General features: G+C 38.5%; 1 protein-coding gene across 2 annotated transcripts in view; it reads right to left on the reverse strand.

Annotated features, from left to right (window-relative positions):
- Positions 1-13,410: 13,410 nt before the first annotated feature.
- Positions 13,411-16,242, reverse strand: part of LOC129230734 (uncharacterized protein DDB_G0290685-like) — a 51,805-nt gene continuing 48,973 nt past the window's right edge. For both annotated transcript variants that reach the window (XM_054865156.1, XM_054865155.1), the window contains one exon: positions 13,411-15,679. In XM_054865156.1, the coding sequence (XP_054721131.1) occupies positions 13,713-15,679 (1,967 nt within the window). In that variant the 3' untranslated portion in view covers positions 13,411-13,712. The remainder of the gene's footprint in view (positions 15,680-16,242) is intronic.

Raw genomic sequence — 16,242 nt, forward strand, 5'->3', positions numbered from 1 at the left:
CGGGCTTAACTTCAGATTGGCTTCCTTAAGCTTTTGCAGCACCTTCCTAAGATTTGCCAGATGTTCTTCGAAACTGCGTCCCACGATGATGATATCGTCTAAGTAGACCAGACAGGATTCGTAGGAAAGTCCTCTTAACACTGTCTCCATAAGACGCTCGAAAGTAGCTGGTGCATTGCAGAGGCCGAAGGGCATCACTTTAAACTGCCATAAGCCTTATTCAGTTGTAAACGCTGTCTTTTCTCGGTCATCAGGGTGTATCTCAACCTGCCAGTAGCCGCTCTTCAAGTCCAGGGTCGAAAACCACTTGTGTCCGGAAAGAGTGTCCAAGGTGTCGTCTATCCGTGGAAGAGGGTAACTGTCTTTCTTGGTGATTTCATTCAGCCGTCGGTAATCTACACAAAATCTGGTGGAGCCATCTTTCTTTCGGACCAAGACGATGGGAGAGGCCCAAGGACTGGATGAAGGTTCGATTACATCATTCTCCTTCATCTCTTTCAGGAGGGTCTCAACCTCTTCCTTCTTGGCAAACGGTAGTCGTCTTGGATGCTGTTTAATAGGGGGGTGTTCTCCAGTGTAAATCCTATGCTGCGTTAAATTCGTACGGCCAACATCCTCCGATGTAGATGAAAATAGATGCTTGAAGTCATCCACCAATTGTTCCGCAGCAGTTCTTTGATCTTTCGATAACGGCGCACTCCCAATTAACTTCGATGTCAAGGACTCGGAAGACACAGTCTCGGGGGAATTGATTCTTCTAATGATGCAGTTTACTGGAGTACAAGTTGCCAACACTTCACCTTTTCGGATATTCCTTGGCCTTTCACTCACGTTGGCGACTCTCACAGGAATTACATCCTTAGAAAGGTCCACAAGCGTAGATGCTACCAGCACTCCTTTTAGGCTATTGCTTAGGTTAGGGTATTCAATGAGTCCAAATCGAAAACTATTGCTTTCTTCAAGGGAGCCAGGTATTAATGATTCTGACCTTGAGGGAATCGATAAATCTGTTTGGGCTATTATTTGATGAGCGGATTTTACATCACTTTCTGCGGGGAAAACGGCTATGTCTTCTCTCATCGAGTGCAGCTCATTAGTCTTGAAGTCGAGAGTGAAGTCATATTTCTTCAAAAAGTCCAATCCGAGAATGAAGGGGTCCGTGATATTAGCGACGAATGCCGTATGATGGTAGGTGGCATTCCCGAACACTATTTCCAAGTCCACTTTACCGTCAATCTCGATTTTGTCACCTGTCACAGTCTGGAGACTTACGCGTGGCGATGTCCACAGCAGTTTCAATCCAAATTCACGAGCCACATCTGTCCTAATGATTGTCACATTGGCTCCAGTGTCAACAATCAGTCTGCAGGGGTTCCCATTTATATGTGCGTAAATGAAAAGTCCATCACTGCCACTATAGGAAGAGGAAATCTGCAGAGCTTTAGTGGTGGTGATTTCCTTCCCTCGCGTAGCTTGGCGAGCCGGACAACTCCTTCGCAGGTGTCCTTCACTACCGCATTTCCAGCACTTCTGCTCTGGTTTCTTTTGGGCTGTTATGCTGCTCAAATGTCTTGTCAAGTCACCGAGTTGTCTCTCAAGTTCAGCGAGGTGGGACGACCTGGAATCAGACTCATCAGCTTCCTGAGTCCGGATTAGATGGCGATCCACACGGGTTACTTCTTGGGCGGCCTCGTATCTCATCGCATACACAACAGCAGAATTCAGGTCTTTGACATCCGCCATCCGTAGAGCTTTCTGGATTTCCGGATCTCGAACCCCGTCGATGTAGTAGTTGAGTGCCAGGTTGTCTCGAACATCAGCAGGGCAGTCGTAAAAAGCAAGATGAGACAGTCTCTCGATGTCCGCCGCAAGCTCTTGCAGAGTTTCCCCGGTTTTCTGGAAACGGGACTTCAACTGGAGTCGGCTGAAATCTTTCTGGCACTTCTCACCGAAGCGAAGCTCCAACGCAGATGTGAGGGCGGCGAAATCCAGGGGCTGGCCGTCCGGAAGGGTCTGAAGAATGTCCGCTGCGTCACCTCTCAGGGATGCTGCAAGATGGCAGGCCTTGGTAGCAGAGTCCCATCCGTTCGCTTCCGCCACTATCATGAATTGAGTTTTGTAAACCTGCCACGAAGTTTTCCCATCAAATGTGGCAAGTTTAATAGACGGTCGAGCAACCGATGTGGGAGCGCCAAACTGTACAGAACTGCTTTCCGCGGTCGCCAATCTCCTTTCCATGTTTTTAATTTTCTCATCCACATGATTTTCAACTGTTGCGATCCGGTTTTCTACTGTTTCAAGTTTTTCATCAAAAGCATCAACTCGATGCTCTATCTCATTAAATTTATTTTCCATCACAGTCTTTACCGAAGTAAGGTCGTTTTTAATTTCCTCTTGGTTAGAAGCTAAATCATTTTTCAGTACCATTAAATCACTTTTCAATTGTTCTTGATTAGCCGCAATGTCATTTTTTAATTGTTCTTGATTTGCAGTAAAACTTGCAGTCAAATCACTTTTTAATTGTTCTTGATTAGCCGCCAAACTTTCAGCCAAGTCGCTTTTCGCAGCATTAATTGCTTCCAGGAGTTGTTTCAATTGGTCATCCATTGCGCGAGTAATCACCATAAAAACAAAGTCTATAAATTCAAACAGTCTTTATGAAGAAATGTCCAAAGTCACACTTACTCCAAGAAAGTCCAGAAGAAGCCCCACGTTGGGCGCCAAATTGTAACGGATTCGGTGCGACTTCCACTTTCTTGAAATCAAGACACAGTTCTTGATAAAAACACAGGAAATTTATTTACACTATGTACAGGAAAGATCTTCAACAACTGCTAAATTATTCATCAGCAATTAAGCAATTATCACACAACACCGTAAACTCAACGTTTACACACGTATTTACTTCCAAATACGAAAACAACACAGCGAAATGCCTCGCTATAAACAGAGCAAAAATCTTCTCAGTTCGAAATATCAATCGAAACTAAACTGTTTATCCATCGCTAACGGCTTAAATACACCGAAAAGAAATCTCTCAAATATTCCAGAAAATGCTACAACGTTCTACAACTACACTTCCATTGATAAAATCAGTGAATGAAATAAGAAAAAAAAGAATAGGGGGTTGTATACTTTAGCCATATGTTAAGGGGTTGTATATTCATTACGGGAAATTATTTACAGGTTACGTTCCTACAATAATTACTATTTACAGGATTTGTAACATTACAATAGCCAATGATCGAGTAACGCGCGTGTTTCTACAATGAAACTCGCTCCACGACATGAAAGGAAGCTTCTCAGCATCCCCTCAGAACTTTCGAGCGGGGGGGGGGGAATGATTGAAAAAAACCTGTTTCGGTTTTTAGACGCTTACTTAAGGAGAATGCAAACATTAGAACTGGTTCAAAAAAAATACTGGGACAATTTTAAAAAGTGATGAAACATTTCATAAAGTGTTTTTTAATTTGGAATTACACCTAGCTTTGTTATGATGTACTTTTGTAAAATTTAACTAGTTCTGTGACGGACATTCTGTGGCAAAAATCAATCTGATTCAACAATTAAACGTTGAATTTCAATGAAGCTGCACAGGATGTGTCGTTTTAACCTGCAAGACCTTTATTTTCGCAAACGTTAGTCCTAAATGTATACTTCCAATTGCAGAAATGTTCAAAATCAGATGCAGTGTTAAAATATTGAAAATTTGAAGCAAAAAAAAAAAAAAAAAGAGCCAAAAAATACAAAATTTAACTTTTTATACGGGCCCCAGGTCCCCTAACTAATATTATGGGAAATTTTGTCCATTGAAAACTCATTCCAACAGAAAAAGTTTGATATTACTACTACCAATATTCACCGAGCTATGAAACGCAGAGTTTTGTGACTAACACCACTTTACACTCGCTTTCAATAACACCTTTTGGGTTAAAATATAGCGGTTAACAAGGGTTTCAAATCATTTGTGTGCATATAGTGTGATTTTTCAAATTGTTCGAAGTTTTGTAGTGTGCTTTTGCGTATCATGGCATAACATTTGAATGAATTTTGAAATACTAATGAAAAATATAAATACTTATTTTATTTACTTCGACAACCTGACATTCCTCTGAAAGGGCGAAAGTTCCAATCTCATCTTTTGCATGATCCCTTAAAACTTTAAACTCGAAAATCTCCGTAAGTTTTGGTCGCACAAATGTGTCAATTTTTTTGTGTCAGTAATAGTTTTTAATGGATATTATTTCTCTAAATATTAGTTAAGGATTTCTCTAAATATTAGTTAAGGGACCTGGGGCCCGTATAAAAAGTTACATTTTCAATTTTTTGGCTCGTTTTTATTTTTGCTTCAGACTTTCAATATCTTAACTCTGCATCCGATTTTGAACATTTTTGCTATTGGGAGTATACATCTAGGTTGCGAAAATAAAGGTCTTGCAGGTTAAAACGGAACACCCTGTATATTAGTATTGGCCGAAAAACAACTTTTTTTTTATTTCGATAATGGGTAGTGCGGAAAAGGTGCCATTGGTGGAGCAAAGTTCGCAAAAAAAAACTTGAATTTTTTTGCACAATTTCTTGATCTACCGCAATGGGTTGAAATTTTGACGAAATGCTGCCTTTTCTTGTTTTTAGCCATAATTAGTAAAAATAGTATGTTTCTATTTTCGACGATGAGTTGCTCGGAAAAGGTGCCATTGGTGGCACTAAACTCCCATAATAATTTCGAGGTGCATGTCATAGTTCTTTCCTTCGTCACAAATGCGTAGAAATTTTGGCAATTTTCTGTTTTTTTTTTTTTTTTTTTTTTTTTTTTTTTTTTTTTTTTTTTTTGAGCGATCACGATTGCTTATTGCTTTCATTTGACTGTTTTTGACGTTCCTTTGATTTTTCCCACCAGCACCCTCCGCAGCATGACCGTCGACCGGCTCCTCACGATGCTGCACCTCTAGCGAAAACCGTCTCCAGGTTTTTTTCAATATCCTACACTTACACGCATACATACACGCACTTACACACATATACATATATACACCTACACACACATAATACATACACTTACGCACATACACAAACACATACCCCCACACACACCTACACACATACACACAACTACCCACACACTCATGCCTGCTCACAGACACAAACACATATGCCTACACACACATACACATACCCCCACACACACCTACACACATACACACAACTACCCACACAGTCATGCCTGCACACAGACACAAACACATATGCCTACACACACACATACCCCCCCCCCCCCCATAAACAAACACACGCTTACATATACACACACACTCGTGATTGCGAAAAACATAATTTGAATTCAAGATGACAAAATTCAAATTATTTTTTTTTATTTTATTTTATTTTTTTAACGTTTTGAATGAATTTTGTCAAATAGTAAAAATTTGGTTTCCGCCATATTTATCTGAAGTAATTATATAGTTTATCACATGTGATGAGTTTTTAGCTGTGTTGTGTATTATAAATTAACTACTTATTGCATATAAAATTTTAAATTTGAAATATGCTATTCGAAAACTTTGTGCAGAAGCGTTCAAAATTAAGGTTAAACAGCACGGAACTCAAAAAGATGGTGTTGATGTACAGAAAATGTCAGCCTATACTTCTATCAGAGAGTTTTCATCTACACTGTTTGAGCTAATAAAAGCTTTGTTCGAGTTGAATTTTTGCATTTTAGCCCTTTTACTTCTTTTTCAGTTTTGCTCACAATGAAAGCATCTCTTCCTTCATGGCCATCTGCAAATTCCGTGCTATTTTAGGAGTATTTCTATTTACTACAAGCTTGCATAAACTTGAGATTCTAAAACTGTTTCGGATACTATGTTTATTTCAGTTTCTTGCGACGAAAGACGTTTCGTGATTCGAGGTTGGCTGATATTGGTTAAGAACTAAACCAGAACATATCGTCCTATTCTGTTAACCTGAATTTTAGTTTTGGGTCCTTGAACCTTAAACACTCGAATTTCTTGATCCTTGTTTCTACTTTCAATTCCTATCTATTATTCAATTAATATTCATCACATTATTTTGATACCATGGTTTTCGTCGGTTTCCATTGCTGTTGTGGCAGCGTTTTGAATTCTTAAGATGGCCAAGTTATATACTTTTTTAGATCTCTTTGCGTATCCTGGTCGCGCTTCTTTAGGCGAATCATGCGGGCAAATCAATTCAACCTAAGAACAGTGCGAGACATCGTAAGGCGTCTTTGTGTTCCGAAGTAATAAAGTGTAAGCAAAGAGTTCTGTAGACAGCTTTGAGCCATCTAGACTAACTGGAGAGCACAGTCCAGTTGAAACAGTTGCACAACTATTAATTACGCGTTTTTGGTCTGTGCTCAAATTTTCAGTATTTTCCTTTTCTTTTACCAATGTAGAAATACATGACAAAGGTAACCTAGAATGATAGTATAAGCTAGTGGAAATAAATTTTCGCATACCATCAGCTTGGGCTTGATTGAGCCAGAAAGTCCTTAGGTTCAGTACTTCCTATGGTGTCAGTCTGGGAGCTCGTTCGTATGAAAAATGTGCACCAAATATGTTGCAGTTCTTTTCTTCCTTCCTTTTTTTTTTTTTTTTTTTGAGCAATCACGATTGCTTATTGTTCTCACTTGACTGTTTTTCGGCTTGCTATCATTTCATTTTCCCACCGCCACCCTCCGCACCATCACCGTCGACCGGCTCCTCACGATGCTGCTCCTATAGCGAAAGCCGTCTCCAGGTTGCATCCATGTCCTACACACACGCGCATACATACACAACCACACACACACACACGCACAGACACACACACAGACGCACACACAAACACACACAGACGCACACATACACGCACACACACAAACACACTCAAACACATACACACACAAACACATACACACACGCATACATACAGACACCTACACATACACACAACTACCCACACATTCATGCCTGCACACAAACAAAAAAAACACATATGCCTACACACATACACATACCCCCCACGCACACATATTCATACACACAATACCCACACACTTATGCCAGCACACAGACACAAACACACATGCCTACACACACATACACATACTCCTACACGCAACACACATACCCCCACACACAAACACACACGCCTACATACACACACTCGTGATTGCGAAAAACATAATTTGAATTAGAGATGTCAAAATTCAAATTAATTTTTTTTTTAACACCGGCAATGACAGTTATTTTTTGTTTTTCTTCTCCTGTTTTTACTGGTGCTGTTTCACGCGACTGTTTTTAGTTCAGAGATAGTAACTTAGTTCTTATTTTAAAAGATTTAAGAGTGATTAAGAACGAATTCTGCGTAACTCCCGTTGTTTTTGAACGCAAATGAAAGAGTTTCACTAAGTTTTCTAATACCATATTTTAAATTAAAAAATTAATGCGCAATGAGTAGTTAATTTATAACTCACCACGCATCTAAAAATGCATCTCGTGTGATAAAGCTACGTAATTCTGGCAGAGGAATATGGCGAAAACAAAATTTTACTACTTGAGAAAATTTATTGAAGACGTTAAAAAAAAATGAAAATTGCCAAAACTTCTACTCATTCGTGGCAAAGGAAAGAACTATACACTGTTAAAACTACTGGATGCATTCGGCAGCTTTCAGGGGAGACACGCTTGTTCACCAGCGGGACCTAATACGGAGTCAAATTGGCACTCTAAATAGGATGAAAAACAGGCACCTTTTGAAAAATAGGCAGCCGCGGGGTGAACAAAAAAGGAAACTTCGGAGAGAGAAATGGCACCCTTACTGTAGATCCTCCTCCCCCGTATTGTGTGCGTTTTTGAATACAGTTGCGTGTGTGTGTGTGTGTGTGTGTGTGTGTGTTTTAATGTTTTTTTTTTTTTTTGATTCATGATATTCTACGTTTTGGACATTTTCCACATTGAACTCAGTACTGGAAATGATTAAAACTTATAATTACAGCATTTGATCATGTTTCAGAGTTTTCAACATAGTTAAGAAGTGTTCATTGCTTTAATTCATCTGATCGTGCTCTAACTCAGTGTTTCTCAACCTCTTTTGACCCACGGGTCGGTAGAAGCAAATGAAAAACTTTGCAGACCAGTGAAATCTTAATCGTTTTCTTAAAAATTCATAAAATAAATAATAATAATAACTCGGAGGCCGTTAAAAACTTGTGAAAAAATTTGGCGTTCTGATGAGTTTTTTTTTTTTTATAACGTAACGTTAAAAATAAATAAAACAATAAATATCTACCCCTTCACTTGGTATCAAACAGCTGTCACAAATATGTTATAATTTAAAGAAGAGTAATTACAGTAGAACCTCCCAATAAGGGACACGAAGGGGACCAGAAATTTTGTCCCTTAAATAGAGGTGTCCCTTATTCGGAGGTACAAAAATCAAGATTTCCAAACATTAAATAGAGCATTAACGTTATACAATAATAATTAATAAGAATTCAATAATAATTTTTAAAATGCCCTTTTAATTTTCTAGTACAGGCTAAGTCGTCCGGGTAACGCTAGTATTAAATAAAGTTTGAAAATATTTTGAATTTTAAGTTATTTATTTAGAAAAAATTAATTTTAGCAAAAATTTAGTGATGAAAAGTACTTACAGATATTTATTTAAAGTAATCTGTTACAAGGGTTTGTTTTGCAGCACGTAATTTAGACGCATTTTTCTGTACATGTATACTAAAGTCGCTAATGAGTCCGAGTCCTTCACTGTCACCATTTATCAACATAAACTTTTGCAACTGTGTGATATGTCTTAAAGCATCACTATAATTTTTGATTTTGCAATCTTCTTCTGGCTCTTCTTCTTCCTCACTACTTTCAAGATCCTCTGGAAGACTTCCTCCTGCATCTTCAATTTTCTCAGAGATGAAAGCAGTGATATCCTCATTGGTGTCATCAGTGAATAAATTTTCATCTATCGCTATATAATCGTTAATCGGAATATCACAGCCAGTGACTCGAGCAAGTTCGGAGAATTCATTTCCTTCGTTGTTACTTTCATTGACTATTACACCTTGGATTTTAAAGCCTGCTTTTTTAAAACAGTTCTGAACGCAACTTTTGGATATTGAGGAAACCGCTTTAGTGATCCACTGGATTGCATTCAATACATTCACGGACTTTGCGAGCTGAGCACTGTTTTCACTGGAAGCTTGCGAAATAACATGCCTTAAAAACAATTTCCTATATCCAACTTTAAAGTTTTGAATAATGCCTTGGTCTAAAAGCTGCAACACAGATGTAGCATTTGGTGGAAAAAATACCAATTTCACAGCCTTCAATTTTAAATTTTGTGGATGTGCTCTACAATTGTCAAGAATAAACAAAATCTTCCTATTTGTTTAGCACATTTTGTCATCAAGAGCAGTTAGCCATTCTATCATTATATTTTGAGTCATCCATGCCTTTCTGTTGAAATACCACTGAACTGATAAGGTTTTTGGGTTAATGTTTTTGAAACATCTAGGTTTTTTTGCCTTACCAATTACAAGTGGTACTTCAAATTCTCCTTCCGAGTTACAGCAGAGTAACACAGTTAACCGTCCCTTAGAACTTTTTCCGCCAGAACACTTTTCTCCTTTAAAACATAAGGTTTTATTTGGCAAAACTCTGAAAAACAGTCCAGTTTCATCAGCATTGTATATGTCCTTAGCTTCATAACCTTCACAAATTTCTGTCAATATTTCCAGCCATTCTGTAACACACTGCAAATCTACAGATTTTTCTTCCCCACAAACAGTTTTAAAAGTAACATTATGACGTAGTTTAAACTTCTCCAGCCATCCATTAGAGGCCTTAAAGTTCTGCAATCCTAAACTTTCGGCAACTTCTTTCGCCTTTTCTTGCAACAGTACTCCACTAACTGGAATGTTCTTTCCTCTAATAGCCGAAAACCATTTGAAAACTATTTGATCAATATCTTCTCCTTCAGTTTTCCTAAACTTAACAGTTTTAAATTTTCATTTGAATTTGTAATCCACAATCTTTTTATTTCTTCTTTTTCCTTTAGCACACTACTTACTTGGTTTTTACTTATTTTAAATTTCTCACCTAAATCCCTTAAGCTTAGTTTTTCATTTTCTGCCACATTTATTACTTCAATCTTTTCTTTCAAAGTTAATCTTTTTCTTTTAGAAGCCATGGCTAGAATTAAAGCTTGAAAACTAAACAAATTCCTCTCAGCAACAGAGCTCTATATGACCTACCTGACTGGTGACAGGACATTAAAAGCAAAAAATCTCCTTTTTCCTACCGAATCTAAATTTAGCCTTTTAGAATAGTGACTGGGCCAATCAGTCAAGATAATCCCTGCCTTCTCCATTCTTGATTGTTAGTAAGCAACATTCTATGCATTCAGCCTTTTCCTTCTCATAAGAAACCTTATCAAACTCTTCTGAACAACACCCCTCCCCCCTGACTTGCTAGTGAAATCTGCTTAGAGTTGAATACACCAGTGTACATTCTGAGACACCTGTGGAGCTTTTTCAAAGGCATTCTCAAAACTTGAGATAAGAATTTAAAAGATGAGTATGAGTGAGGGTGAGAACAAAAGCAAAATCAACCAGAAGTAAGCCAGATCCACACTTTGTAAGAAACACCTTGCAGATAATTTCACCCCTTGCCCCTTCTAGAGCAATAGTATGCACTTTCCTGTTATGAATAGAAAATGTCAAGAGCGGTGCTCAAGTTGTCAGTGCTGAACCCACATGAATGGGGAAAGCATTTGGGAGTAGTTTTCAGCTAACATTTTAGTGTGATAATAGTACTTTTTCTTTGTTCATGTTTTGAAACCTATACCATTATTCCCCAGTTAGTTTGTTCAGAAAAAGTGGAACTTGAATTCTAGAAAATTCAATACTTTTTATCCATTTATGCATCATTTTTTGTTTTTTCGTTTCTTTGAGTATCCCTTAAATAGAGTGTCCCTTAATGAGAGGTAAATACATTGGAGTCCTATTCAAAGGGACTGGGACCAGCAAAAGTGTCCCTTAAATAGAGGTGTCCCTTATTCGGAGGTGTCACTTACAGGAGGTACTACTGTATTTAAATAATGTGAGAAATTATACATTTACTAAAACATGACCCGTGCTGAAAATGAAGTATAGAGGTTCTTATGAATTATTTACATGAAGAGCCAAAAATATTCTGGATATATTACAGTTACGGAAAAACAAAATCGTTTCATAAACATTAATCAAGAGTAACAAAAAAAAATGCAAAGAATTTTCTAACGCTATCGACACATTAATCGCTAACAGGAAATGATTCAAACACTTGAGTTAAAAAAAAAACTACCAGACGGAGAAAGATTTTTTTTTTTTTTTTGCTGTTTATGTTTTCGCATGCTATTCTGTTATATCCTACGAAGTACAAGAATCATTTTTATTCTGGTCCTCACTTGTTGATTATTGATAATCTTAGCTGGTTATTTTGGTGGTTAAATGTTGCTTATCGAGTACTCAAGAAAATAATTATAGATATTTTTGGTAGCGTTTTGAATGATGGAAATTTCACGACAGTTAACATTAAACTGAAACTAAACGACAGTAACGGTAACTGAAAAGCAGTAAATGCACTTTTAAATGCTTTTAACTATGTCTGAAAACCCTAAAAGCTACAAAGTGATCAAAATCTGTACTTGCTTGTTATTTCTGATAATTAATCCTAGAAAAGTTGTGTTTTAATCCAATAGTGTACTTTATTCAATGTGAAAGACACATAGATGCAACCATCATTTGTCCGCCATATTGAAGTGGTTAACGTCGAAAATTTTCCGGAGAGAAAGAACCCCCTTAAATATTTCTCATTAACTAACATCTTTAAAGATAGCCAAAAATTGCGTTTATAATCTTCAATTTCGAAGAGGAGCCCCCCCCCCCCCCCCCGACTTTTGCGACAGATATGGCTTAAACTAGACTATAACTTGGAATAAAAAATCGAAAAAAGAAACCTCAGCCCATTCTGTTCCACTAACGTCACGCCTAAAATTGCGCTTTCGTCGGTATTTTGAAAATTTTTCTGGGATTTTCTCTTTGTTGAATTACAGTAATTTATCGTAAAATCTGCATCTTGAGATCCAGATTTGTTCCCGAAGAGGCAGCATCGGATAGACGAAATTCTACTGGAAGTTCATATGCCCCACCCCCCGAAAAAAAAGCGCATTTCTAAAAAAGTTACTTTTCCAAATCCATAGTCAGGATTTTGAACACTTGATAAAGTTTTTACTGAGCAATTAATCTAATTTTGCACCTTTCCCAACACTATTGTATCTTCAGTTTGGAAGTCTAATAGTACACTTTTCGGCCTCTCGAAGTGGAATATGCCCGCCTTGGGACAGAGAAATATGTTCCTCTGTGGTTATTGGTCGTCTAGATGTGTAGTCTCACCCCTCTTAATTTGTAAAAACAATTTAGAATCTCCATGTAGTATATCTTAACGCATTAGGATTGGCAATATGATTTAACCTAACTAACGAATAAATACCTTTGTGCTGAAAATTAAAATAATCAATTATCCAACGTTTTGGAGCACAGAAACTGCAAATTTTGCTATTTTTGTGTTGCACACAGTTGCTTGTGTGTGCTGCAGTGTTCAAAACATTGGGTAATTGATTATTTTAATGACTTAACCTGTTGTCTTTGGTTGCTCCCGTGCCAGGACTTTTTATTGACGTTGCTGCACTGGAAAATTTACGAATATGGGTACAAAAAAAATCCTACAAGGACGGCGAGGACAGAAAAATTGAAATTACCGCTGAACCGTTTGAAAACGATCGTGCCAAAAAGAATTTCCTTTGTGACACGGCCTTGCTGAGCTTTTCTGGCGATTCCGAAGCGGAATACTGTGTCTACTTGGAATGCTTACTCCGTGGCTGTAACATACTAGGTGAATCAAGCGGGCTGAACCTGTTGGCAGTTCACATTTTTTATAAATGTATGAATCAGGATGAGAGAGTGACTGTTTGAAAGATTATTCTAAGTTTCAGATGGTTGACGCGTGGCGACGATAACTGCTGCGGTCTTCCAAAGACGTTCAGTTCTTTGCTGACAGTCAAAATGGCGACAAAAACGCCTAAATAGGAGGTGTTCTGTTTTCTAGAGTTTGCAAAAACAAAATCGGTGATCATAGTGCAGCGAAAATTTAGAATGATTTCAAATGTGATGCATCTTGAAATTCAATTGGTAAAACTCAGCTGATAGTTTCTTAGATTTTTGATCACGTTATAGGTTTCTTCTCTTTGAAGAACCCTGCACTTTAAAAATGTTATGCTACAGTACTTCACATTTAAATACTAAATCATCCTACATTTTAGAAATGACAATCACTGGACACTAAATAAGGATTAACAATGCACAGATATCAGCATATTTTATTTCAAATTTTAGATGCATTTTATTTTCGAAGCACACAAATTCAAACATTGAATTGGATTACGCAGTTTTCAACGTATTAAGAAAAGTTCCAATCAAGTCTGAAGATAAAAATGTACACGAAAAAATTTATACAATTTGAGTTTCTTTTTGAAGTACGACAAGTACGTGAACATCAGGAATTAGTAACTAAATCACTTTAATTCCCTGTCAAAAACTTGCTTGTAAGCCTTCCTTTCTCTAGATTCTACCGTCCTCTCCACATCACCTTCGAAAGAGGAATTCACTCTGTCTCGGCCTTTCTGTCCCGGCTTAGACCGTCATTCATACCCATATTTTGTCCCATGCCCTGAACCATACTCATCCTTTTATTCATATCGAACCCGTTACTGAGACCGTAATTCATGCCCATATTTTGACCCATGCCCTGAACCATACTCATCCTTTTATTCATATCGAACCCGTTACTTAGACCGTAATTCATACCCATATTTTGACCCATGCCCTGAACCATACTCATCCTTTTATTCATATCGAGCCAGTTACTTAGACCGTAATTCATACCCATATTTTGACCCATGCCCTGAACAGTACTCATCCTTTTATTCATATCGAACCCGTTACTTAGACCGTAATTCATACCCATATTTTGACCCATGCCCTGAACCGTACTCATCCTTTTATTCATATCGAACCCGTTACTTAGACCGTAATTCATACCCATATTTTGACCCATGCCTTGAACCATACTCATCCTTCTATAATTCAGATTCATATTTCTACCCATATTCATGTTTTTACTCGCATCCAACCCATTATCACCGTCGGCATTGCAATCAGTGTCGTCAACATCATCATTCTCACTTCCATTTACATCGTTATCAGTGGCACCTCCATTATCATCGCCATTATAGCTATCATCACCGCCCACGTTGTTGCCATCATCGTCACCATCACTTCTGTCCCCATCACCGCCATCATCATCATCACCATCATCGTCGTCATCATCACCATCATCGCTGTCGTCGTCATCACCATCATCATCCTCGTCGTCGTCATCATTATTATCGCCTCCATTATCACCGCCACCATCGTTGTCATCATCACCATCATCATCATTATCGTCATCATCACCATCATCGCTGTCATCGTCATCATCATCATCGTCGTCGTCATCATCACCATCATCGCTGTAGTCGTCGTCATCATCACCATCGTCGCTGTCGTCGTCATCATCATCACCATCATCATCACCATCATCACTGTCGTCGTCATCATCATCATCGTCGTCGTCATCATCACCATCATCGCTGTCGTCGTCATCATCATCATCGTCGTCGTCATCATCACCATCATCGCTGTAGTCGTCGTCATCATCACCATCGTTGCTGTCGTCGTCATCATCACCATCATCATCGTCGTCATCACCATCATCGCTGTCGTCGTCATCATCATCACCATCATCGCTGTCGTCGTCATCATCATCACTATCATCGCTGTCATCATCATCACCATCATCGCTGTCGTCGTCATCATCATCATCATTGCTGTCGTCATCATCATCGTCATCATCATCGCTGTCGTCATCATCATCATCATCGCTGTCGTAATCATCATCACTATCATCGCTGTCGTCGTCATCATCATCATTATCGCCTCCATTCTCGTCCATGTCATCACCAATGTCGTCATCTCCACCATCATCATAGCCGTAATCATTGCCACCACCACTTTGTAAAGCACCAATGTTACTGCCATCGTCGTCACCATTGCCGTCATCATCATCACCATCACAATCGTCATCATCACCATCGTCACCACCGTCATCATCATCATCATCATCGTCATCACCATCATAGCTATCGTCATCGTCATCATCACCATCGTCATCGTCACTGGCATCATCAGCATCAATATCATCACCGTCATCATTATCATCATTATCATCATCATTACGTAGTCCTTGAATGGTGAAGTCAGAATCACTGTCGTCGAAACCTTCCGACAAGCCATCCTTATCATCCTTGCTACCACTGATTGGTGTGCTGCCTAGGGCTTTTCCATCCTGTCTGGTACTTCCAACTTTCGATGAGTCGTCAGAATTGAGAGCATCTGCTCCTCCTAAACTGTCTTTGTCACTCTTTCCATCATCAGCATCATCATTCTCTTCCAAATTCGGTTGTTTCAAGTTCGTCATGCTATCCATGCTACAAGAATTTTGGGGCAGAGTTTGTCTTTTGTTCGGAATAGCTAAAAAAAAATAAATAATAATAAATCGATTAATAAACCTGTCTCTCTTAAAAATAACTGTTCCATTTGCATAGAATCTAAAAAAGAAAGCAGTAGATATTCAGGTAAAGATCGAAATCAGCCGTAGCGACTAAATAAGAAAGGTGCGTTTTCTTTTTTTCCAATGGAGCTACGTAAGAAGCTTTTAGCCTCTTTCGGACAAAAGCACTGAATTGTAGCTTAAGTAGCGATACGTCCGTCATCTTTGGAGCTAACCGCTGCGTTTTTCCTATTAGTCTGGGAGCAAATGGTTTTCCGCACAATTTTTGTGATACAATTATGGGAGTTAGTGCTTCCGAAAGGTATTGGCACGAGAAAAAACGAATTTGGACGTTGCCAACCCCGAAACTGTTGCAGGGGGGGCAGGGGCGGTTATAACTGCGCTGGGGGGGCAAGTGGTTTTCTATTCAATTTTTATGATACAATTATGGGAGTTAGTTTTTGTGAAAGGTATTGGTACGAGAAAACCAAATTTGGATGATGGCAACTGTGAAAATGGTGCAGGGGGGCGGGTATAACTGCGT

Source organism: Uloborus diversus, chromosome 9 (assembly GCF_026930045.1).
Source record: "Uloborus diversus isolate 005 chromosome 9, Udiv.v.3.1, whole genome shotgun sequence".
NCBI classification, from domain to species: Eukaryota; Metazoa; Arthropoda; class Arachnida; order Araneae; family Uloboridae; genus Uloborus; species Uloborus diversus.